We start from the raw sequence: 27,563 nt of genomic DNA, 5'->3' as shown, positions 1-27,563 counted from the left end.
TCAGTTTTATCCTTCCTTTCTTCTGACTCCATAGGTCTTTCTCCTTTCCGTGAAATAGCCCTAGTTGCTGGCACTGAAATGAACATAAACATCCACTCAGCACTCATTCCAATCTGAACAACTGTCTCAGACAGAGGGCATACTGTCAGCGGCTGCTCTTTATTAAAGATTGTGTAGAGGACGAGGATGACAAGGGTTTTGCCCCCAAGGAACTGGCCGATCTGAAATAACAGATGCAATCTTCTCAAGCCACTTCTTGATATTAAGACACTATGTGCACAGAAACCTTGCTGGTCCATGCCTGATTCATTATTGTTACCCTTAGGATACACTTCTTCCAAGTTCAAATTAATCTGAGCTTTATTTTATATTATAGTACACGTACAATTTTTTTTAGTATTTATTATACTTTTTTCTTAACCCCTTCCAAATCTTTTCCTATAAGGTATTATAATGTAACTGGGATAGCTTATCGCCATTTGCAGTGTAACCACATCCTATGGTGTCAAATTTCCTTTGTTGGAACAGGTTTTAGAAAAATTTTCATACTTAATGTATTATATACTTAAAGTGTGTTTATAATTTGAAGAGCTGCTGTTATAAAATTCTTCCCTTTCTTGCCTGCTCAGGTAACTTTCTAAGAATACATAGTGAGGTGCACTTTATCTCCACAACTGTCAAATGTTAGTGAGTGTTTGTGTCTTGTCTGATGTTAACTGTTTGATCTCACTCCGTTTAGAATTAAAAAAAACAAAACACCATGCCAAAGCATATTGTAGGTCCTGTCCAAAATACTCCTTATCATTTTCTTTTTGCTGAGAATATTCATGTCTTATTTAGATGTGTTCTTTTTAATTTTGCTTTTTATTTATCGATTTTGCTTCTTAATTACATTTTATTTTGGAGGGAAGACATAACATACTTTATAATGACATGAAGGTGTTGCTATTTTTACTGGTCTGGGGATTGACACATCTTTGGTCACTTTTCATCTTTCAGCAAATGTACTACTTTCAAAGAGTTCCATGACAAGTGTTTTTTTGTTTGTTTGTATTTTTAAATGTTAATTTTAGAACATTTTATCAGATTTTATAGGAACACATGTGAATGTGACAGCTCCCATGCTGACTGAAATCTTCAGGCAAGTTTGGGAATCAGGACAGCTCCCTGATGCGTGGAAGACAGGGCTCATCTTCAAGTTACTCAAGAAAGGAGATCTTGGAGACTGCAATAATTGGAGGGTTATAACACGTCTTTCCCTCACCAGTAAGGTCTTCAGCAAGATTGTTTTGTCAAGACTGACGGCAACCTTTGAGAAAAACCTCCGACCACAGCAAGCAGGATTTCGCCCTGGGCGATCCTACTCTGAACACATCTTCATTCTGTGACAGATTCTGAAGCAGAGCAGCGAGTGGAACACACAGCTGTACATCAATTTCATCGACCTGGAGGAGGTTTTAGACAGCATCCACCGCGAGTCCTTATGGAAGATCCTGAAGCATTACGGAATCTCTGCAAAACTTGTTCAGGTTGTTGCAATGCTGTACAGCGCTTTCAAATCCCAGATTGTCTGTGACACAGAGCTCACAGACCCCTTCAAAGTCAGTACTGGGGTGAAGCAGGACTGCATTCTGTCACCGTTCCTCTTCATCCCGGCCATGGACTGGAGCATGAAGACTTCCACCAATAATGAGAGGAGAGGGATCAGATGGACCATGACTATGACAGCAACAACAGCACTCGAAGACTTGGACTTTGTTGATGACTTTGCCCTGTTGTCATACCGACACCAAGAAATGCAGGGAAAAAAAAACAAATGCCTTCTCAGAATCAGCTGGAAACCTTGGCTTGAAGGTCAGCGAAAAAAACGAAAAGTATGAGAGTGAGCGCCGGAGTCCAAGACAGCACCAAACTAAATGGAGAAGAGATTGAGGAAGTTTACTGTTTCACCTATCTTGGGTCCAAATTGTCAGAAGCACATGGAAGGCAAAAAACATCAGTCAGAAGATCAAGCTGAGAATCTTCAAGTCAAATGTGATCAGCACCCTCCTTTACGGATCAGAATCATGGAAGATGACCAAAACCATCAGTTACAGGCTTGACGTCTTTCAAAACAGATGCCTCAGGCACATACTTAACATCTTTTGGCCAAATACCATCACCAACGAAGAACTCCACCAAAGAACTATCCGAGCCCATTACCACACAGGTTCAACAAAGGCGTTGACGATGGATTGGACATGTGCTCCGCCTGCAGACAGCAGACCTCTCCAGAGTCGCCCTACGATGGACTCCAGACGGCCAAAGAAAACGAGGCCGCGCAAAGGAAACTTGGAGAAGTACAGTGGAAAGGGAGATGAAAGGAAAGGGTTGGATGGGGTCACCTAGAGCGGGTTTCAGCCGATCGACATCGGTTGAGGCCTTATGTGCAACCTGATGCACAAAGAGGAATAGATAGATATATTAACACATAAAATATGCATTCCAGTTTGGAGTGTGTTCCACAGAAAAAATACATAGCACTGTCCTCTTGATGTAGTTGCCTGAAAAACACTATGCTAATTCAATAGGCACTGACTGGATGTTACAACAAACAATTCTGATTTAACTTTTGTTATAATGGAAGACAAATAATGCCTTTAACTCTGAACCATACAAAAAAAAGCAGCAAAAGAAAAACTAGAGTTTTTCTAAGATTTTAAACTAGATCTGCCTGTACACACCTAGCAGAAGAAACCGGTGGCTTTTTAGATCTGTTGTGGGTGCTGCTGGTGTTTGCATTTTGAACTGATCCACTTTGTCCTGTACCTGTCACTTTCCTGAAAGAAAAAAAAAAACATGGATCTTGTCTTTAAGTGGAGAATGTCACAGAATAACATATTTTAGCCATTGAGATCACAGCACCTGATAGGATTACATTGAACTCCAGGATTCACCTTACTATGATAGTGGGCAGTGACCAAACACGTCAAGTCAGGGCTAAATCAATTATGTAATGATGACCCCTTATGTGTTAATGGGCAGTGACCAAACACTTCATCAGGCCTCAATCTTTCAAGTATGGTCGTTTGATGTTGACTGACTACTCACTTCTTTTCATTCTTGCCCTTGAAAACTTTGGAAGGATCAAACAATGTCTTTGATGCAGCATTTACAGTGGTGGCAGCTTTCACATCAGCAATACAATGCAGATCAATTTCAAAGCGGACTTGAGCATACAGATGAAACCACTGCTACAATGGGAGACAAAATATTAAGAAATCAAATTTACTAGTTCTCAGACTTTTTTCAGGATTTACAGATTCTTTCATGCACAACAAGAAACAAAGAAACTTTGATAATAATATTTAATATTTATAAAGTACTTTTGCAAAAGATATGCTCAGAGCAATTCATTAAGTCAAAAAGCCTGAGCAACATAGGCTGGTAGATGATATGTGGCAAGTTGATTAAGCTGGGTAGAAAAAAACAACCTCTGTCCATATGTCCTTATCTTAGATAATGGGACTTGAAGAATGCTGGTGTCAGAAGATGAAGCAGCAGTGTGGAAGTATAGATGTGAGTTCAGAAAGATATTTAGGGCAAAGGCCACAAACAGTGGAAAGTTCAGAAGCAAAAACCTTTTAAAATTGAAGGACCAAGAAACTTTTTGCTGTATTTACCATAATCTGAATGACATATATCCATGAAATAATAATCAGAAAATATCATAGCTTTTAAAAGTCTCTGAGGGCAAAATGTATTTTTAAATGGGATACTGTTGATGCTATTGCCAACAATCCCAGCAAATGAATCCCTTCTGTTTTTGAAGCCACAACTTACAAATTACCAAAAGAGATCAAATTATTTTGTTAGGCTTTTAATGGCATTTCTGAATAGGGCAAAAGAAACAAATTATGCCACATGCAAAAAAAGAGGAAAAATTTTAAAAAATAAATTGGGGTAGAAGGGACATATTTCTGTAATCACCTTCCTTCAGTGAATGAGTGTCACCCCTACCAAGTAGATCTTTTCAATCCCAACCCATAGCTGGATCACAGATAGATCTGCCACACTGTGATATGAGCAGTGTAATCTGTGCGTACGTGTGCCTGTACGGGAGACTCAAACTTCGATCAGTTAGAATGGCAATGTAGTCATGCTGATTTACAGTCGGAACTTTCTGCTATCGCTGCGGCAGAAGGCCACACAGGACTTTGATTTGCTTTCCAGTGGCATTCCGACAAAGGGCAGGAACAGTAAAAAAGAAACTGAGAGGATCAGACACAGACTGAAGAGAAGAGGGTGCCGACATCCACTACCAGCCATCACCCTGTCGAATGTGCGTTCCATTCACAACAAACAGGATGAACTCTCTACGCTCATTAAATTTGATGGGGATTGCCGACGTTGTGACCTCTTCTGTTTCACTGTTCTGTTCGAACTATAGTAGGATACACAACGATTCGATTTGACAGGAATACACAAGTGACAAATAAGCATGTAGGAGGAGGCTTGTGTATGCTTGCAAATTGCAAATGAGAAATGGGCCACGAACTACACAGTACGAGAACAGACTAGTACCCCCCATTATGAGATACTGCCAGTGTCCTTCAGGCTGCATTATTTACCTCGTGAATTCGGCCAAATCACTGTGGTCCTAGTCTATGTGCCCGGCCCAGACTTTAACCTCGCAGCTGAGCACATTGCAGACACATAATCGAGCGACAAGATCAGTTGATCAGCCTGTATTTTTGCTCGGTGACTTCAACCGCTGTGATGTCAGTAAGCTGCTCCCCTGTCTCCATCTGTACGTCACGTGTCCCGCCCGCCTCGACAGGATGCTAGAACAGGTGTTTCGGTAATGTGCCGGCCGCTTGCGTTTCAAAGTGCCGGCCGCCGCTGGGCAGATCGGACCACAACATTGTTCATCTGCTATCCACATACAGACAACTCCTTAAACGTGAAAAGCCACCAACACTATGTTATGTATTAGGACTTGGACAATTGAAGCAACTGAGCTGCTCAGAGACTGCTTCGAGGCCACTGACTGGGATTTGTTCTTCACTACCTGTGGAGCCAACCTGGACTGTCTGGCAGACACAATCACCTCTTACATCACCTTCCGTGAAGAGTCTGTCATCCCTACCAAGCAGATCTGCAGCTATCCGAATAACAAACCATGGCTGGGTAAAGAACTGAAACACTGTCTCAATGAAAAGAAGATAACCTTTATGCAGGGAGACAAAGAAAGTGAAAGAAAAGGAGAAGGAGTTCAGGGCAAAGGCAAAAACATCTAGAGTGGAATACAGAAAGAAGGTAGAAAAGCAACTAAGTGAGGGCAACGCAAGGGAAGCATGGAGGGGCCTGAACACCATGATGGGTAGATCACAACAGACAAAGAGTTAAGTGTGATGACCCGGTGACATTTGTTAATGAGCTCAACACCTTCTAGGCGCAGTTTGATGTGAGAGACTTCAGCAATGAAGCAGAAGATATCTGTTCTTCACTGTCGGCAGCCACTGTCACAATCTGTGAGGGAGATGTCAGAATTCTCTCTCATGTGAATCCACGCAAAGCCCCTGGACCTGACCACGTGAGAGGCAAGGAAAAGAGTGTGCTAGTCAACTAAGTAGTGTTTTTACCAGACTTTTCCAGCTCTCCCTTGACTCTCATAGTGTCCCCCGCGTGTGGCGAACATCAACAATAATACCAGTGACAAAGAAGCCTCATGCTACAAACTTGAAAGACTTTCGACCTGTGGCTCTCACGTCTGTTGTGGCCAAGTGTTTGGAGAGGGTTGTGGGAAGATTGTTAATCCCCACCGTGGCTAATCACCTGGATCGTTTGCAGTTTGCCTACAAGCCACGTAGGGGTGTGTCTGATGCAACTCTCACGCTTTTAAATGCTATCCTACAACACTTGGACACTTCTGGCACCTACGTTCGGGTCCTGTTCATGGATTTTTCCAGCGCCTTCAACACAGTCTAGCCACACCTTGTAAAGCGCCTACTAGATCTGGATGTAAACACCGGCCTAGTTCTATGGATCAGATCATTCCTAAAGGATCGACCACAGCGGGTGGGTCTCAGAGTTCCACCGACAGGTATTGTAGGGTCCAGCAGCTCGTCTGAAGGAGTAAATCTGTCAGTGGATGAATGATTCTGTCAGATGAGCAGATCCTCAACACGGGTACCCCTCAGGGATGTGTGCTTTTCCCCATCCTGTTCTCTGTATATATCAATGAGATTACTATTAACAGTGCTATTCTCAAACTTGTGAAATATGCAGATGACATGGCCCTTGTGGGCTGCCTGAAAGACGAGCAGTCCCTGTCACAGTATCTGGCCTGCGTAGGGGAACTGGAGGAGTGGTTTGACCGCAGCTTTCTGGAGCTGGACGTTGAAAAAACGGTGGAGATGGCCTTTGGAAGAGTATACGAAGGAAGAGATGGCACAACTCCTCTCTCCCCACTAATACAAATCAAGGGACAACAGGTGCAGAGGGCTGCTGTGTTCAGGTACCTTGGTACAGTGATCAACGGGAAGCTCTTCTTTAGTGATCACGTGAACCAAGTGAACAAAAATGCCCAGTAACGGCTGTACCTTCTAAGGAGACTCCGCAGCTTCAACGTCAGCTCTGGGGTGATTGAGACTCTGACTCTTGTTGAGAGCATCCTCTCATTTAACATTGCTGCCTGGTATGGTAACCTCCTCGTCAAAGACAAGGCAAGGATGGCAGGAGTCATCCACCAGGCAAATAAAATTATTGGTATATCACAGCTGCCACTTTTTGACTTGTACCTTCATGCAGTCAGAAAGATGGCACATAACATCATTTCAGACCTAACGCACCCTCTCCATCCCAACTTCCAGCTGTTGTCCTCAGGCAGGCACTATAAAGTGCCACGTGTACGGAAAGCTGCCTACCAGAGGTCCTTTGTGCCAGCAGCCATCACCATCCTAAACAAAGGCACAAGGACTCAGGAGGAATCAAACACAGTCTGAAGGGTGCTGCATCCATTATCAGCCATCACCTTGTTGAATGTGCGCTCCCTTTCTAACAAACAACATTGTATCTTTACTCCCAGCTGTCTGTGTTAAATGTCTGTATGAGTATGTATGCCTGCCCTTGTGAGCAAAAGAAAAATTTCTGTCTTGGGTCTCCTTGACAGACAATAAAGTCTGATTTGATTTGATTTTGATTTGATTTAACCTTTACTCTTCAGGTTAGATTAAAGGTGATTTTTTAGTGCAAATGGTTGTCATTTACTTGTGATAGGTTCCAACATTTTTGCTTTACAGTTAAATCAGGCAAGCAAATTTACTTCTAAATTTTTTTTTCTTCTCATACTTTAAATGGTACCAGAGGCTAAATTCTAACTTCTTATTAAAAAAGAAAAGTTGCTAATTTTTCACCATGCTCTTAAGACAGACTTATTATCAACAGTTATTCATGTTGTTGGTTTATGCACACACCTTAGATTGTGGTGGTACACCAAAGTCTGTGAAGGCATACTGCCAGTGTGGAAGTCCAAGATGCATGATCATGAGGCGAAAATAGTCTGTGAAAGTTGCAGCCAGATAATGCCATCCCAGAGCACGGTCCAGAAACCAAATCTCGCTGGTCATTTCTCCTGCAATTAAAACTGAATGATCATAGATTAATAGTACCTCAGAACACTTGAAATACATCAACACCTGGAATACTTCTATGATGCTGCTTAGAATGGTGATTGGTTAGATAATAACAGAAATAACTCTGTAAGATGATAGAATATAGTACAAAAATGAGACATATATCATCTGATTTTTTGCAATTCTTGATATTAGAGAGAGAGTGTGTGAGAGAGAGAGAGACAGACGAGAGAATAAGTAAAGTTGAATGAAAGCAAAGTCTGAATTCTATAGTTAGATGTTTGCTAATTTCTACTGCTTTGCAAGCAATTGATGTCACATTTGTATTAATATTGATGCTGGCTAGAGCACTCACATAGAATGTTTAGCTATATGAATTAGCTTGATACTTTACACAGATACTTTTGCCTTTTTAAAGACTTTTATTATTTCACTGCTTTCTAGGACAAAGTAGTTTAATGGTTACAACCACTTAATTAGCTTAGTGAAGTATTCTTAGCATCGTATTCTTACAGAGTTATTTCTGTTATCCTACGACCAATCACCTCAGATTACATTAATGGCTACAGTATAAAGAGTACTTTAAAGTTCTTCAACAAAGAACTTAAAATAGGAAGTTTTATAAGGTGGATAGTGCTGCAGCTTGTTAGATATTGATACCAAAGACTGAGAGAGTACCAAGAGAAATGTCTTCTTCTTCTTCTTCTTCTTCGTTCCTATTCGCCCCATGTGGAGCATAGGGCCGCAACCACACGCCGCCATCGGACCCGGTCCTGGGCATCCCTTTCTAGTTGGGACCATGTCATGCCAGCTGTCTCTGCCTCTCTCTGGACTGATCGTCTCCACGTCTGTCTGGGTCTCCCAACCTTGCGCCTCCCCTGTGGGTTCCAGCCCAGAGCTTGTCGCGTTATATTGTCGGCTGGCTTTCGTAGGGTGTGGCCAATCCAGCCCCACTTTCGCTTCTTGATGTCTAGGCTGGCAGGGTTTTGGTTGGTTCTCTCCAACAGGGCGGTATTGGAGATCTTCTCAGGCCATCGGATGTTAAGAATGCGAGAAATGTGCTTCTGAAAATTTCGTACCTATCCCTACAGAGTCTATTTTACATGATTGTGAATCTGAGTCTGAATCATCAAGGCAGAATACACTTATCACATCAACAACTTTGAAATCCAAACCATTTAACCTATGGAACAGGATTGTCTCCCCCTACCTTAGGCAAATGTAATACTTTTCTAAAATTCTGCAGGTCAGAAGAAATTGAGACTATGGAACATAATCTTTAATCTACTCAGTGAATATTATGTGTTAGAGAAACAGATTAACTGTCTTAAGAAGAAGATAACTTGCTAGTGACTGTATATACCAGTGCTTTGTGAAAATGCATGGTGGTGTGCAGCATAGAGTGCATAAAATGAGTATGCAGAGAACAGGAGGATGACGAAATATGTTACATGAATTTTACTGTCTTATTTAAATAATGATTCATGCATCAGTTCATTTGTATAAATCTTTTTATTATTATTCTATCCTGAAGTCCATGTTTTGATGCCACTAAAATTGATAATGAAAAAATTATCGAAGATCTTGACAAAAAATATATTTCTTCCAGTAAATGTTTAATATTTTATTTTTTTAAAATCTGAAACAGCTCTGTCAAAAGAAAATATGTGCCATGTTGCCTACCATGAAGTAGTCAAGTGAGTACTACCTGGATTATTTGAATCACACAGATACTGTACACTTTCTGGGAATGTAGATTTGTTTTAAAGGGACACTGGTTCAATTCAATGGTACAGGTGGATAGATAAATCTTTCTAAGCATACACTTCCCCCAAATTTTTGCAATGAGTACTTTAAAAAGGAAAGTCTATACACAATTACCTCAACCTCATAAATAATACATAAACAGCTGAAGACCCTATTACTGAAGATGATGGCTCTTAATGTTCTCAACTTCTTTATGCTGACTCTTAGACTGAAAGCCTGTCTTGTTGTCTTGAGCGCCTACCTTCATTGGTGATCTTCCTCTTGCATGTAGACTATGTCCTGTATGACCTTAGATACTCACCTGTGGCTGACCTGTGTGACCTTGAATACTCACCTGTGGTTGGTTTTGAGTCTCTGTACACCATGCACACCTTTCCATATCCGTTACAAGGATCCAACTCAAAAATGCGGAAACCACCTGAAAACTTTGGTTTGCTTGGATTATCTGAAAAGAAGGTCATCTAAAGTTTTAGAGCTATATGAGAGATTCAACACAGCTGGCCAATAAACCTAGCACTATGCTCCAAATCCACCCATGAATCCAAATCTGGTTAACAATTTAAGTGTAGTATTTTGTTATAATAGTTTTCTATGTTGCACAAACTTATCCTTATCTTGTCCTCATCCTCATCTTATAACTAGCACTTATTTTGATCATTGTTTTGTTTATTTTTGTATCTGAGCACACTTCCTGAGTATAATTTCCCACTGAAATTAGTGAAGTTGATTATTGTCATCATGGAACTGCTTACTAATAGTATTTGTTTACTGTGATCAGTTGAATTTGATTGGTGCTCTTACATAAAAGCAGAAGAAATCTATCTTCCATTATATCATTTTCTGCAGAAGATTATAGCAGTGTTTTGACAATTTATAGTGCACAAGACTAAAATGATATATGAGTGTTTGGATTTGTGACTCATGAAGAATGACAAACAGTTAAATGTCTTGAAAGTATTATATCACTGAATTTGCAATGCTTCCCTTCTGATGGCTTGTGAACTCACTATGGTTTTCCAAAGAGGTATGTTGCAGGCAACCCTATGAGCAGCACAAAAAGCAGACTTCTACCTATGAGATCCATTCTATGACTGGAACTGTGGTGTGCAAGCCTATATTAGTTTTTCAAATGAATAGCGCAAGCTAGGAGGAACTTCTGGCTGCATATATTTACTCTCATATGGCATTCAACAGACAACACATTTGCATGTTATGCTGTGTGTGTAAAGCTCACCATGAGCTTGCCCATAAGGCTGAGATATGGTGCTATGTAAGTTAACTTAGGAGTTTTGTCTCTGCACTTCCTTTTCCCTCATTCCCCTGGGAGTACAATTTTGATTCAGAGATACGTTCTCTTCCAAATCCACACCAAAGACACAAGTCTAAGTCATGTACGAGTGCTAATCACTAACTGTTGTGTCCCTGTGGTGGTGGTGTGGATGATAATGACGATGACAATCAGTCATTTAGGGAATCCTGTATTCAATGTTCTTTGTCTGGTCAAGACGAAATAAAGAAAGGGAGGGCATACTACACCTGTGTCATCATCAGAGTCAGGGTCAAGGATGCTGACATTTGGTGTGGTGCTGGAAACTGCATCTGAGTTAAGATCAAGACGCTGTAACTGCCCAATTCCATTTACATGTAATCTTCCCACGGGCACAGTACCAGCTGCAGATAAATTTATTTTAAATCCATTGGTCAATATCAGCATTCTTCTAAAACATTTTGTTTATAAACTATACACATACATAGTTTTATGAGCATTTAAATAAACACAAAATGTAACCTTAAAGCAAGAAGAAATAACTGAAAACAATCTATCATTTATAACCCTGCATGATGCACATATCCTATGGCAACATTTGAAAGAAATAAAAACTTTTGCTCACTTTCCATCACAACGCTCCAGTTCATGTTAAAGCCATCAGATGTCATGAAAAAATTTTTCAGGTCTTCAGGAAGGAAAGTGGTATTTCGTTGTTCCCAGGCGATGATAGCTGGTCTTTCTGCAGGAGGCTTCTCGTTACTCTCTATCTTGTGCACTCCAGGCTTGCTGTCTGTAGCAAAGGATATATATAAACATATTTTGTGCAGAATATAGATCTTTAGTGTGATCAATCATCTACAGCTGTCTTGATCCTTCAAGTTTGCTTACACTTAACAGTCTGCTGTCAGTTTGTTCCAGACGTTATATTTTTATGGACTGTGGTAAACTAAAACCCTATTAAATGACCTGTTGTTCTGTGCAAACATGTGCATGTTTGTGAGTGAGAGTGAATGATATGACATGTTTGGATATAAATCAAGCATATTAAAACAAAAGTGAGTAAAGTCCTCACTAAGGACAGCCTTAATCTGTTGGTTCTGCATGAAGGCACACAGAACCAGAGGCCTGATGGAAGTTGATGAAACTCTCCCATAAGACATGGTTATCATCATAAAGAATAGCAGACATTTTTGAAAATGTCTGCCTGTTACACAAAGTCTGAAGGTCACTATGGGCCATCCCAATAACTTTTGAGCAGGTGTATACATGATTTGTTACTCTTGTCCTTCCCTGGTAAATTTTTATAAAAACAGATGAAGGAGAAGAACAACATGCTTTCTGTATGAGAGTTACAAAATAGATGAAGAATGAGAAAGACAAGCTTCCAGAGAAGCAAGAGATGCTGTTGAACCTTTTTCCCGATAGCTTGAGTGTTAATATCCCATGTTAATATCCCATGTTAATATCACTCTTGTTGAAAATAATGCTCAGGTACTTAAATGTGTTAATAGTGTCCACTTCCTCATCATGGATGACAGTTATGAGACATTGTGGAGAATTCTGATGGAAATTAAAGACAACCTCTTTGGTTTAACTGACATTAAAAGTTTAAGAAATTGTGATCACACCAGGCAATAAATTCATCCAAGCCTACACCATGGGCATCTGCTAGCAGAGAGATTAATGCAGTGTCATTGAGAACTTTGACTTGATGTTGTCCATTGTGGTTACTGTGACACCTGTTAGTATAAAGGATATGAAAAGCAGGGATAAAACTCTGCCTTGGGATGAGCTGGTGCACATTGTGATGGAGTCAGAAAAAGTGTCATTGACAAGTACTCTCTGCTGCCTGTTAACAGGAAGGGAATGATCACCAGGTGATCTTTAATGACCAATGATGTTAAGACCCTTGGTCAACATGCTGAGCTAAAGCTTTCTTTGGTACATTGGTAGACAATTTTCATACAGAAGGGATTGACATAAAGCAGATGTTGAAAATGCCTCCAAGTTAATTCACACTGAAATGTAATGACAACCAAAGTGTAAAAAAAAATTACAAAAGAATCATCATATTTTAAAGTGCAAAACAGTAGCTGACTGGCAGTGCTCTGAAATGCCTGTCTGATGGAAGGGGTTTGGTAAGATGGACCACTGATGACATTCCTGGTTTTTCTTGACTAAGTGCACATCACAGCTGAAGATAACAGAAGAAAATGTGCAGCAGGCAGTCCTGGACACACATTTAACAATGTGCCTGAACTTGACTCTATCCTTGCTGTTTGTGCCACTGAATTAAACAATAATGGAGAAAATCAGAGTGCATTAAATGATAGTACAACTGCTGAAGAATGAGGCACTGTTGACATTAACTGCAGAAGAAATGTTGATTGCTTGAGAAAACAGTGTCTAAAAACTTCAATGAATCCACTTTTTATCACCTGTTAAAGGCAGTGTAAATGATGCTTTTCTCCTGCAGAAGTCAATGACCTTTTCTTCAGCCTCCAAAAAAAAATTAAGTAGAAGACCATAAGCTAAGCACCAGCCAACGAGCCAACTGGCCTTCTCCAAGCATGCTGTATGTTGTCATTTGAGGTGAGTCCTATAACAGTAGCACTACTAGAAACCTTCATGGTGACAACTGAGGGATCATGGGAAGTATAGTCATCTATAAACAGAGTTTGCAAGGAGTAATTGAATTGAACGCAGAGCTAAAGTCCATGAACAGGACCCTCACATAAGTTATAGGATCTCTTTGCCTGATAGACAAACTGGAAAGAGTCAGAAAGGTGACAGGTAACCATCAGGTACAGCAGGCCAATCTGCTCAAAGACCTTACATAGCAATCAATGTTAATGCCACCACTTCACTTTTTGAACAAGTTTCTCATTTTGATCTTTTTTTTTAACACATTTTGAATGGATGTGCACTTCACCCTTCACTTGCTTATGCTACAACACAACAGTTCGGATGTAGCGCAAAGCTTTTCCCTGACCAACTTGGAAAACATTTTCAAACATTGTCCTTACCAAACATGGCACGGTTTTAGTTGGAATGTGCATCTTCTTTTGTAATATATGTTCCATTATATCAAATCATGATTTGTTGTGGGATGTGTAGAGATGAAAAAGCTTATGAGTTCTTCAGAATCAATAAGGTTGGTAATATGTTCTAAGTAAATTATAGTTCATAAGAAAGAAATTAACTATCCACAAGATGTGAAACAGAACAAAAATAAATCTCTCACACAATAAAATGAATGAAGCTGTGTGAACCATAAATGTATGAGTCTGTTTGACGAATATGAATATGTTGTGGTAATTATTTTGTATTTTCTTAGCGAACTGACCCAAATTGCTCTAAGGGATAAATAAAGTGTTATATCACTTCTAACAGAATTGTAACAGCTAAACCTAGATTAGGAGTAGCGCACGAAATATGTATAAAACAGCTTACCCAGGTGTTTAATAATTCCCATGTGAAGATGTAACAGCAAGGATTTTGTTCGGTGATACTCAAATTCACAGGTCATTTTTGTATTCTGCTATAATTTCATTCCTCATGCAGACAAAAGCCGCGTTCTCAGCAACGACTACTACTCATATTTTCAAAATAAAAGATTTACCTAAGAGGAGGTAACTTGCTTCGCCTGTTTGGTATCTGTTGACAAGTTGCTACGTCAGACCGATATGTGTTTGGTCACAGAACGTACATAACAAGCTTGCGAGACGTTTGGTTAGACAAGTATTTTATTATCTTATCTCTCTCTCTCTCCACTATACTTCTACCAAAGGGGCACATTTATTTCCCGAAACACTGCATCTCTTTATCTCTCTCATGCACATGCGCGCGCAAGGAAAATATCGAGTCAATAAAGCCATCAAAAGCGTTTTTATTCTTTACTATTATATGTACATCTATCTAGGGCTTGATGCGGCAGTTTTATTTTGTTCATCAATATTGATTTGACAGACAAACGTAATAAAAACTGCTTGTGTCTAATAAGATTGTTTTCAAACAAGATAAGAAAACGTTCATGAAAAAACAATGTTGTGTTTGGCCTAATTTCTCTCGCGATAATAGCTTTCTCATAAATTTAACCAAAACTAAGCGAAAGTTCTGTCACAGCCTATGCTAACAATTTCTTGATTCTTTTCCCATAGCTCCAAACACCATATGATCACTTCTGACGAGTAAGTTTGTGTTAAAACTTGAAACAATCACCATGCAGCGACTTCAAGTGGAAAATTTAAAACTCACTTTAACTGTCATGCATACAATGTGACAGTTCTGATAGAATTTATAGCATACTAAGTTTTATTATATATTCTGCTCATCGTCCTTGGGATGAATTGTAAATACTATCGCCCCCCCCCCCGGCGGAATCTCTGTTCTGAATTGTTGATGAAGACACAATGAAACTCCGATTAGTGTGAGTAAAAGCCTGCAGGACAGTATTTAAATTGCTTAGACCTGGGTGACATGTTTATTTGCATTAACAACGAAGCCTGACATTCAAATGAAAACTTTGATCAGAAAACGGAGAAAGTGATTTTTTTTTTTCTTACCGTGCGTGGGATCAGAAAGCGATGCGGATCTGAGACGATCGAGCAAGGCTGGCATGGAGGAGGTGGAGAGGGCGAAGAAGGGTGAGGGAGTTTGAAGGATGGAGGTATTGTATAGGCACATTCGAAAGCACCAAGCTATAAAGCTAGTTAGTAATATTTGTAAAACTTTTATGCACAAAAAATGTAAGAAATCATAGTCTAATGAAGTCAATAATTATAATTAATGCAAAATTTGTTAAGAGCATACTCACACTCCTAAGGAGCATGATGGACAGCATACGAGGGACAGGAAAACAAATAACATGTGAGCTATAAAAGAATAAACAAGCGTACTAAACGAGGAATAAAATCAAATACAGAAAAACACAGAGGAACCAAATAACAAGAACAAGAGCTGAGAATAACATTGCAAAAGGAAGGGTGTGAAAAAGGACTAGCATCATGGGAAAGTTTGTTAGGAGTAATGTTTACCGAAAAGGTGTTTTCAGTGCACGTTTAAAGCATTCAATAGTGGGTAGGTGGCGGATATTAACTAAACGATAAACAAAAATAAAACTAAATAGTTGTCGTTGATATGGTGATAGGCAGTAATTAGTGCGTAAAGGATACCGGAGAGCTACTGGACCAGTGAAGCGAGTACCTGAAATTACCACCTAACGCTGTTACAACAAATTAGTACAAATTACTGTCCGTTCTTAACTCCACCTGGAAACCACTCGGGTAACCTGCCGGTCCCAAGTCCCGGATAAAGGAGGAAGGTTGGGCGTGGGGCTAGCAACCCCACCCTGTAAAAAAAAAAAAAAATAAAGCGCTACAGAAACCACAAACACATTAACTGCACAACTAGAACCTGGACGGGAAGATCCCTCTTTGGAAACGCGTGCTGGTGAAAGCCCTCGGGAAGCCAGCTCGCTGACCCATCTTCTCACGGCCAAGGCCAAAGCCAGGATAGGGACCTGGAACATCAGAACCCTATACTAGAGAGATAAATCAGCTCAGGTAGCACATGAAATGAAGAACTATAACATCAAACTCCTTGGCATGTGCGAGACAAGGTGGAATGGCAACGGTCAAACCAGACTTTCGTCAGGGGAGACTATAATCTGCTCTGGACATGAAGACCCTGACCATGAACACACACAAGTAGTAGCAGTACTGATGACACCAGAGGCTGCAAGAGCACTAATAGCATGAGAGCCAGTTTCCCCACGACTCATATCAGCAAGGTTCAACTCCAAAGGAAGAAAGATCACCATCATCCAGTGCTATGCACCTACCGCTAAAGAAGAGCAAAAAGAAGATTTTTACAACTCGCTACAAGCGCTGGTTGATCGTACTCCAAAACGAGACCCGAAGATCATAATGGGCGACATGAATGCCAAAGTTGGAAATGACAACACAGACAAATGAAACATAATGGGAAAGCATGGTGTGGGCAACTGCAATGAAAATGGTGAGCTGCTCACAGACCTTTGCTTGTTCAATGACCTTGTAGTCAGAGACACAATTTTTCCACACAAAACCATTCACAAGACCACCTGGACTTCACCAGATAGACATACAGAAAATCAGATCGATCACATCACCATTAATCTCCAGGTTAGAACGAATCTGCTGGATGTCAGAGTAAAGCGAGGTGCAGATGCAGCCACAGACCACCACCTGCTTGTGGCAACCATGAAGATAAAGCTGAGGTCTTTCCATGACTCATCAGACAGACCACACCACAAATTCAACGTGCAGTTTCTTATAGACCGTAGAAAGCAAGAAGAGTTCATCTGCGAAGTTAAAAAAACAGGTTTGCTACACTGAAGGGGCTCCTGGAAGAAACAGTGGCCAACCACTGGAGAGGATTACAAGAGACAAAAGGAAGACTGCCTGCACTCACGTTCTGGAAAAAAGGGAAAACAGTACAAGGAATAGCTGACTTTAAGGACCTGGCAAAAGATAGAGGAAAGGAAAGAGCTGAAGCAGAAGAGCAACCAATGTCAAGACCAGCAGGAAAAAGAAGAGCTCAGAGCAAAATACTGGTAGATAAACAGAGAAGTGAAGAAGAGTGCAAGAGACGACAAGAGACAGTTCGCACACAAGATGGCAGAAGCAGAACAAGCAGTTGGGCAAAATAACACAAAGAGACTATACGAAATTACAAGAATTTTGTCAGGAAGGAAAAACACCAATGCTTTCAGACCAATAAAGAATAAGAATGGCAGCATCATTACCGGGGATGCAGAACAAAGATCACGCTGGGTGGAACATTTTGATGAGATACTTAACCGACCACCGTAACAACCACTTTGGACATTGCCCCAGCTGCCGAACAGCTCCAAGTAAACACCAACCTAACAACCAAGGCAGAAATCATCAAAGCCATCAAGTCCCTGAATTATGGCAAGGCAGCAGGCCCAGATGGCATTCCTGCAAAGGCACTCAAGGCAGACCCAACAGCCGCAGCAGAGATGCTACATCCCCTGCTGCAGAAAATTTGGGAACAGGAGCAAGCTCCAGCAGACTGAAAGCTTGACTACCTAGTAAAGTTACTCAAAAAAAGGCGTCCTGACACAGTGCAGCAATTGGCGTGGGATTACGCTGTTGTCCATTTCTAGCAAGGAGCTGACCAGAATCATCCTGGAGAAACGGCAGGCTTTCGGCAGGGAAAATCATGCACAGACCAAATCGCTACACTTCGAAATATTATCCAACAGTCCATCGAATGGCAGTCGCCACTATACATAACTCTTGTGGATTTTGAGAAGGCCTTTGACTCCGTAGATAGGGAAACCATCTGGAAACTGATGCAGCACTATGGATTTCCACCAAAGTTCATTGCCATCATCCAACAGCTGCATGAGGACTCGACATGCCAGGGGATCCACAACGGAAAGCTGACTGACCCCTTTGCAGTGAGGACTGGAGTGAGGCAAGGTTGTATGCTCTCACCGACAATCTTCCTGATCGTCATAGACTGGATCATGAGGAAAACAACACCTAACATTCTAACAGCAACACGGGCTTTCCGTGGACCTTCGCCAGGCAACTTGAGGATCTCGATTTTGCAGATGACATCAGCCTGTTGTCCCACAAGCAACAAAATGCTCAACAAAGCTCACACAAAGCTCACTCAGCTCACAGAAGAAGCAGCGATGACTGGCCTGACCGTCAACATCAAGAAGACCGAGGTAATGCGGGTCAACAACAAGCAAGAAACCCCATGTGACGAACGAGGCGGGGGGGGGGAGGATGGGCCTAACTCGCCCGAGGGGAAAGGGGTTACTTCAGCTGGCTCGCTCCACCCGACTTTCGCCCTCACACCCACTCACCCACCCGTTCGCACGTCCGCACGCGTACAGACTAACAGTCACACTCACCCGCGTGCGCAAACACAACCGACAAGACAGTTGTACAACAAACAAATTATAATTACAAGAAAATTAAGGTTGAATCATACGAGACGCGATATTGGTCTCTAAATACATGAACTATCATCAGGTCATGTAGAATACAATACAATACAATACAATACAACTTTATTAATCCGCAAGGGCAATTACAGGTCTGATGCAACGCCAGCACACTAGAGGGAAGATTATGTAGGAGATTAAAGGGAATAGATTCTGGCGACACACACACACATGTGCACACACACCAACTCATACAGTAACACAGCAACAGGAGGTTCAGTGGGCACCCCGCACAAGGTCACCTCAGGCTGACACATCATCACAGCTAGTGGAATTAAAGAAGTAAATGGCACGCGGAATGAACGAGTTACGGTAACGGTTCGTTCTACTTACCGGTACAGCGTATCTGCGACCAGACCGCAGGAGTAAAATTAAACAATGCAAAGAAACAAAATACACTTTCCTTCTAGCACTCTGAATCCGCGTCCGACAAACATTACCCGTACACTTCACCAGTCTTGGACAGTTCTTACACGGCAGCGTCTTCACGACAGACTGCCCCTAGACAACCAGTAGTGGACAGCCACAGAATTGCCTTGGCACACTACTGTCAATACTGGCTGAGATCACAAGTCACACACCGTTGCCCCCAGCAACGACGATGGCGACGACGCTAGAAGTGAGTTTCCTGACGCACTGTCCCTAGCTCACTGGCATTGCTGCTCGTCTGGTTGCCCCAGGCAACGGACGCAGATGCGGTGACGATTTCAGGCGACAGTGGTCGGCACCGGCTCCAGACGAGCAAGACCCCAGAGATACACAGGAACAGTAATCACTACTCCCGACGGTTGCCCCAGGCAACGGGTGGCAGAGTTGCTGTTGCCGGTTCTGATGGTGTATTCCCCTTCTTGACGTCTGCGAGGACGGAGACCCCTTTCTCATTCTCACGGTTCCAGACTGTAAGTGCCAGCAAGTAGCGCGATACGTCCACGTGGAACATACAGTAACACAGCAACAGGACTTGCTGCCTACAGCTGATGCGACACTCAGAGACGGTAGTCCCTGCTAGTGTGTTTGGGAAAAGACACCGACTACCGCTCTGTCCTAGCATATATACTGCTGGAGCACGTGGCCCCTCTGAACTACATCGAACTTGTCCTGACACTACTGATCTTTAACTAAAGTGACTACCTCCCACCGCGCTATACTCGGGTATCTATGACCTATCTACCGCTCCTCTTTCTCACGGTCGGCCATATAAACCTCCGACTGTCGCGACACTCAGTATAGTTCTCTCATTCAGCACCGGTGTCCAGTTGGTGCCAATGAAAACAAATTCTGTTCTCATGGCCGAGTGTACTGGTCTTTCAATTAACACCCATACCTGTGAAGTGGTGACTGCGGCCCCCCTTTCGTAAGCGGCCTCGATTCCCAGGCTCAGCTACCACAAAGGGAGTCCTCACCCCTATTGTCCACTCACAGCCTGGTAACGCCCCAAGGGTACCAACTGCCCCTTTTTAATGTTTCCATTACTAGTTCGACCCTGTTTTCTGGCCTTGAACCAGGCTGGTTCATGACACCCCACTACAACTACATGTGGAATAAATTACAGTCTGACCGTTTCGCCTACCTTGGCAGCATAGTCAGCAAAGATGGAGGTACAGATGAAGATGTAAGAAGCCGAATAAACAAGGCCAGACTTGCATTCCACACCATATGACCTATCTGGAACTCCAAGGCTTTATGTTTACACACCAAGATCCGGATCTTTAACACAAATGTAAAGGCAGTTGTACTGTATGGATCTGAGACATTGCAAATGACAAACACCATCACTAACAAGATACAAACATTCGTCAACAGATGTTTACACCACATCCTCAACATCAGATAGCCAGAGAAGATGTCCAATACAGACCTGTGGGAGAGAACCAACCAAAAGCTTGCCACCCAAGACATCAGGAGGCGGGTGGGGCTGGATTGGTCACACCTTATGAAAGCCAGCTGACAATTTAACAGGACAAGCTCTGGGCTGGAACCCACAGGGGAGGCGCAGGGTTGGGAGACGCAGACAGACGTGGAGGAGATCAGTCCACAGAGAGGCGGAGACAGCTGGCATGACATGGTGCCAACTGGAAAAGGACGCCCTGAAACAGGTCCGATGGCGGGGTGTGGTTGCGGCCCTATGCTCCACTTGGGGCGAATGGGAACAAGAAGAAGAAGACACGTGCTTGTAAATTACTAAATGCTCCTATCAGTATTTTGCGATTATTGCCTATTTTTACTTTGGATTCACTCGTATTTCTGCCATATTTGCAAACTACGTTTAGATGCAAATTACTGTTCTTCCATCAATCACTTGAAAGTAACTGGCTGATGCTACCAGTACGTGAAGATGCTTTTTCCTACGCTTACATAACTACACCTGAGTGCACCTATAAATACTCGCAGCTGCAAGTGCCTATAAATATATGCAGCTGCACGTTCCTTACAAGTCGAGTTGCGTGAACCCGGCGACTTGCCAGCACACCAGGGAAGGACGAAGAGCCGATGTACTTTGAGCAGTTTCATGGTCTCCCCCGACCTCTCCATGAATAGCCCAAACTATAAATTTTCTATGGTTGCTGACGGTAATGCTGATAACGACGGCGATGATAAATATTGTTGCGACACGGTGCTGGTGCCAGTAGCGATGGCGCGAATCGCCAGTGGCAGCTGACTGGTGTAACTGTCAACGACTCATAGGTACGCTTGATCATAATCGCGCGGCTGCCGCACTGTCTCACCCTTCGGTCGAGTCGTCAGGCGGGGACAGACGGCCCAGACAGTCCGCAGTGACAGCTACCGTGCTTGCCAACAGCTAATAAGTACTGTACATGCAGGTTGCCATAGCTCCCGGTTGCTGGTTTTTTTTTTTTTAAACGTCACAGCGAAGGGAAAAACTTCGGAAGCGTGACGTCAGCGACCTAGACAGTCGAACCGTCCGTTTCAATCTTTGCCAGCTATGAAACTTGTGCTAGTGCAAGGTCAAATCTACTTAAAGAAAGGGAGGAAGAATGAATGGTCGAAAAATCCCATGAAAGCTATTATCTTACAATAAGCAGGCAAAAAGTGAACTCTCGACTTACAATCCAAATAGTTACTTTGTAAACTATTTTTGCTGATTACAGGCGTATGTGCATGCGTACCTACGTGTGCCCCAGTGAGTCCGAGTAGCTGCTTCTGCGAGTTTGATAATCTGGAACTGATATCATCCAGAACATAACACTTATGGTACATCAATGTTTACTAAGTCGTCCAGATTAGGACATGCTTCTAAAAGTCATCCCAGTCAGTACATTCAACACGTACAGCCTTGACATAGAAACTAGTACTAGGAGGATGAAGAAAATGGAGTTCGGACATTTCGTTGCCATCTGCAATGCCAACTCATTTATTTAATATATACACAGAAATTTAAAGTATTGGAATTTCATTACCATTTGACAGAGATCCAAACTACTTGTATCTTTACTCCTAACTGTGTGTTAAATGTCTGTATGAGCATGTATGCCTGCCCCTGTGAGCGAAGAAAAATTTCTGTCCTGGGTCTCCTCGACGGACAATAAAGTCTGATTTGATTTGATTTGATTGATTTGATCAATCATACCCTTCAGCGAAATCTAAGATCTGGACGCTTCTGTACCTTTTAATTTTATTTTAGTGTTACGTTTGTGAGGTGAAGCGATTGCAACGGAAAATAATGTGTCCTAGATATTGACGTGGTCAAAGCCGCTAAACTTAATGGTTCCTCAATATTCATCATAGGTCAACAAGATTGTTTGAACCCCATACATTGCTTGCAGAGTATGTGTCACGCTGGGTTTGCCTTTCAAAGGAAAGACGCCGTTGTTCTCATCCAACCCTCTCCCACCCCTGAAAAGCCGAGTGTTGGGAGTGGGTGGGTGGAAGATGAAGAAAAAGAAGGAAAAAGAAAGACGCTATTTAAATGTTGGCTGCTGAGAATGCTTCTGTCCATAAAATGATATTAGGGTATGACGATGTACATGAAAATCATCGATTTGTTCTTCGATTTAACTTCTGAAAATTTTTACCTTTTTTTTTTCCTTCTCTTGACATCAAGGATAGTTTACGTTTCACGAAAAATCGATGACACAAAGTAGCACACTTTTTTTCCTAATTCATGAATTTCCTCTACTTTTTAATTTCCTTTTTGATTACCTCATTTAAAGAGGAAGTGATAGAAGGATTGGCATTCAAATAAACTTTGCCATTATTTTCCGCTAATTTGACACTCCCCAAAATATTGCAAACTGTGCCGCTACCGTTAAACCCCCTTTACGCTTGAGCTAGATATTTCTCATTAGTAGGTCCTCTTCCATTGCTAGTTTTCCACCTCTTTCTTTTTACCTAACCTCCACCAATCTTCGGGGTCTTTGTGTACTTTGCTCATCTGTTAACGCATTTTTTTCTTGTTTGTGTACGCCGTAATACTCGTATACTTGTAAAATCTACATGAATTTACGACTTCACAAGGAAGAATAAATCGATTTTCAAACAGCATAGTCAATGGACGTCGCTTATCGAGCTGGCAAAAGACAGATCTGAAGAATATTAAAATCTCGTTAGAGTTGTTTCATTATTGTAAGGAAAGGCTCATTTTCATCTGAATGTATTCGGTCACAGACGTTTCGTCAATGTATGATGACCAGAAGGCAAAAACTTAGCCTCTTAAAAATCTCTATGCAGAAGCAGATGGATAGTGCATTTCTCATACATAAAATATCTGATTGCAGGCATCAGCAAAGATTTTACATTCGTTAAAAATAGCGATTATATTGATGCTAATGAAATCCATAAAACTGAAACATTATAATCAAGATAGGTGCTTTCACACGTACGTTTTCAAACGTACGCAAATTATCGTGTAATATTTACTTTTTGCTGATCACTACAGTTTAAAATATGTTAGTACCTATATTAAATACTGTAAGACTGAAGTAGTGTTATTTACAGAAACGACAGTTACAGCAAGAATAACGCTCTCTGACCAAAAAAAAAAAAAAGGTAATTATTTATTTTTCTCTCTCTATCCTTCTGAAATTGGATTTAAAGAATTGAAATTAAGATTGGTGGACTTTTTGACCCAGGTTGAAAAATAAACTCCTACAACTTACTGAAATCTGTAGTGTTACAATCTTTCTTTTGCGCTCATACAACGAGATGCACTCGTAAAATTTAAGTTTCGGCTCAACTGGGATGACAGTGGAAACCCTAATTGTCCATTTAGTACAGCATTTCTTATTTATGTCTAATAGTCATATAGTCGCTAATAGTCTGATTTACTAGAACAATATATTTCCCAAAACTATATAGTGTAACTTCAAAATTCACGTTTCGAATGTCAGGTAATCGTACCAATATAACCACTAGTAAAACAGTATATATGTATAAAGCATCGGATGATGAGATGAACAACCTAAACCAAAACAAAATAAAACTTTATTTGCTTGCAAGACAAGAATCGAGATCAAAACAAATCAAAACAAATTAAGTTACCTCGAGATGGAAGAACTTTCCTTCTCTCAACCCAGAAGCTAATGGCAGGATATCTCTTCCTGTAAACCCTTTCCCTCAAAAACAAAACAAAAATTACAAGTTTCTTGATCATTTTGACTTTTTTGTTTTATATGTATAATTTTCTTTCATTTATTTTGTTTTTCAGTCTTTCTTTAATTTGTTTGTTTGTTTTATTTGTGTTTTGTTTCTTTCAGAACAATCAACTTCGACAGCAGTTTCACTAATGCTCTCAGGTCTTCGTCTTATTTTTGACTGTTGTTTGACGGGGTCTTTAAAAAGCTCAACTGCCATTGTTTGGAGTCAGTTCCGACTTGATGTGTTTATTTTGTTTATTAATATTGATAGCATCTACTTTGTACACCTGATATCCACAAGTAATTATTCTGACTCAAGAATTTGAAGACTTTGTGACAAAGACACTGTTTACGTATGTGTAACAACAACAACAACAACAACAACAACAACAACAACAACAACAACAACAAAAAATAGGATATTTCTCAACTGCAGAGTAGACTCAATGTGTAAACAAAAAATTAATCAAAATAAGAATTCAGAATAAATAGCACGATCTTCAAATACTGACCAATCACATAAAAAAATACAGAGACATAAAAAGCGCACAGAAAGCATGCTACAACAATACTGCATAGACCAGGGATGCCCAACCTACGGCCCGCGGGCCATATTCGGCCCGCAATGCGGTGCCATCCGGCCCGCGAAACTTCTGCCCACAGTGCAGGAAATCGGCATGTTAGTAATAAAAACCCGAAAAAAGGGAAGAAGAAGTATTTATCCCTACGTAGGGGCGTCTCTCAATCTTTTTTTTCGATGGACGAACATTTCGATTCAGTGCTCCGACTTGGTGTCTCTTCATGCAGCCGGACATTCAGAAGTTGGTTTCGGGAAAACAACTTCAAAGATCCCACTAATTAGTACATAATTAATGGTAAGTACAACTTTGTTCTAATAAAAATGGTATCTGCTCTATTTTTTTTTTTTTTTTTTGTATTTTTGCGGTGAAGTGGCCCGCGACACGGCTGTCCGAAATGGATATGGCCCGCAGGCCGAAAAAGTTTGGCCATCACTGGCATAGACGACCCCCCCCCCCGAAAAAAACAAAAACAAAAAAAACAACAAACAAAAAAACAAAACAAAACAAAAAAAACAACAACACACAGTAAGGTTGGACAGTCTCAGTGAGGCTGAGTCTACAGATTGCTAGTCGAACTATTCGAAAGGCACTAATCTCATTAGGCACAGAGTAATTAACTACAGTGTGCACAGCTCAAGACGCCCAGCGCAAGATTTAATGCACGTACAAACGGCGGGGAAGACAATTAGACACGTGGTTGTCCATGTATGTTCAGATACAGATTGCTGGTAGAGATGTCACATCAATATTTTATAGCAGTATCCAAGTTATCTTATAAAATTTTTTAAGTCTCGTATGATGCAAACCTTATACTTATTTTGTAATTAGCACTTGTTATCTTTATATTTTTGTAACTGAGCATGTTTCCTGTGTATAAATATTCCATTGGGATTAATGAACTTGGTCATTGTCAGTCATTGTCAATGTGCCAAAAAGTACACAAGAGACCAGAGGTTTTAGTCCACGCTGTCGACAGAACGTAAATCCCAAATATAAAATGTAGCAAGAAAATAAATCAAATGGTTCGGAGATGAGAAACTGTAACATTTTGCAAGGAATTAGAGAAGATAGCACAGACATAGCTGTAATGACTGCTTGGCGACAACAACAAACAGGCTCAGACATAATGCAAACAGAAGTAAGCAGCAAAACGAAAGAACAAATGAACAGGAGACATCAAAATCGACAAAAATCACTGGTAATCGAAGAAAGGAGATGAAAAAAGAGGTAAAAGATGGAAAGCAGTCACTTTTGAGCCGGTTACATTACTCTCCGTTGTGTATATTGTACTCAATGTCAGAAAGGATAAATATATTTCAAAGTGTAGCAGAGTTATTCAATTGATGCTTGTCGTTTGCATTAGTTAAACATGTCGCACATAACCATACTAATTTTTTGAATTTATAATTTGGGCCATTTTGTAGACATTGCATATAGTCTCTCTGACTCGATTAACTAATATAAATAAACAAACACATGCCGTGAAGAGAAAAAAATAATATTTAAACTTTGTTGATATTAGCGATAAAAGAAACCGGCAATCTGCATGAGGAAAGTCACGATAAATTTAGAAGTAATTATATTTTTTAATCGCTTAACATATTTAGAGTAGTCAAAGTTGTACATATGTACAGACGTGTAGGTGCGTGCGTGTGCGTGTGTGTGTGTGTGTGGGAGTGGGGGAGAGAGATGTATGAACGGCATTACAAGGTTACCACAAAAATGACTGAAAAAAATGACTTACCGTCTTTCAACAGAACCTAGAACATAACTACAACGCCGTATGACCTGTAAGAGATGAAGCAAATGTCATTAAGAAATATTTTATTTTTTGAAAACACCAAAGCAAAACATGCTGTCACAAATGATTATGCAGACTGACATGTCTGCGCCTTAGTGAAATCAGTAGTGAGGCAGAATTGTGTCGGTCCCATTTACAGAAGCAACTATCACAAAAAAGCTAAAAGGAAATAAATTAAAAAATAACCTGATTCCTTTGTACGTATGAGTCGACGAAGCAGCAGAGTGATGTGATCCGCAGTAATAATCGGACCATTTACGCCCCGAAAGCTGACTTATTGTCAGGAAAAGAGAACTCTAACCCACGCCGGAATAAAAGCGTTCTCTTTGTCCGGCCCTCGTTACCCCCTAGTGAGTGAGACTTGGTACTCGTCCGCCCACGCTTTTTTCCGATTTTGTCAGGGTCGCGTTCTTTTGCTAAGACCTGCTTGGCTGGGGAAGGAGGGGGGCGGGTTTACCTGCGGGGAAACACCTTCCTCTGCGATCCGCCAACAGCCACAACACCTTGCGCAGGGAACAGAGGAGACCAGGGCAACTTCTTGGCCTCGTGGTACTTCATGAAGACAGAATCCTTTTGAGGTCGCACAGATTTATGTGAGACACAGACTCGATGCAATGAGCTTGATGGGTGGACAGACAAAAGGCAGAAGCAGGACACAGAATAAAGGTAGTCCTGTGATCTTACGGTCCTAAGGAAGGGAAGGGACCTCTCGGTGCCAGGTTTATGTGAGGGCGGCGTCAATCCCCTCTCCCTCGCTGCCTACCTTTCCCAATCCTCTAAGGAGTCAGGTACCCACTTCCATAGCTGGATCAAATAAGGTGAGGTCACTCGGGTATTGAACCGGCTAGCGTGCGCCGGTGTTCTAACCATTATGCTACCCGTTACCTTAAGGGTGAAGTGGAGGATGG

The 27,563-nt window shown here is 41.3% G+C and overlaps 1 protein-coding gene across 5 annotated transcripts; it reads right to left on the bottom strand.

Annotated features, from left to right (window-relative positions):
• Window positions 1-140: 140 nt before the first annotated feature.
• LOC112553898 (tubulin polyglutamylase complex subunit 2-like) lies at window positions 141-26,617 on the bottom strand. 5 transcript variants are annotated; one of them, XM_025221388.1, is made up of 8 exons: window positions 26,599-26,617; window positions 11,276-11,443; window positions 10,920-11,054; window positions 9,718-9,828; window positions 7,458-7,627; window positions 3,091-3,233; window positions 2,724-2,819; window positions 141-221 (listed from the first exon to the last, which is right to left on the bottom strand). In XM_025221388.1, the coding sequence occupies exons 2-8, from the start codon at window positions 11,319-11,321 to the stop codon at window positions 146-148; spliced, it is 777 nt and encodes a 258-aa protein (XP_025077173.1). In that variant the 5' UTR covers window positions 11,322-11,443; window positions 26,599-26,617; the 3' UTR covers window positions 141-145. The 5 variants fall into 5 exon arrangements, with proteins under 5 accessions (XP_025077173.1, XP_025077170.1, XP_025077169.1 ...); XM_025221385.1 differs by lacking the exon at window positions 26,599-26,617 and adding an exon at window positions 14,107-14,273 and having other exon boundaries at window positions 3,091-3,230; XM_025221384.1 differs by lacking the exon at window positions 26,599-26,617 and adding an exon at window positions 14,107-14,272.
• Between the last annotated feature and the right edge of the window lie 946 nt (window positions 26,618-27,563).

Source organism: Pomacea canaliculata, linkage group LG13 (genome assembly GCF_003073045.1).
Source record: "Pomacea canaliculata isolate SZHN2017 linkage group LG13, ASM307304v1, whole genome shotgun sequence".
NCBI classification, from domain to species: domain Eukaryota; kingdom Metazoa; phylum Mollusca; class Gastropoda; order Architaenioglossa; family Ampullariidae; genus Pomacea; species Pomacea canaliculata.
This window is presented reverse-complemented; position numbering and strand designations above follow the sequence as displayed.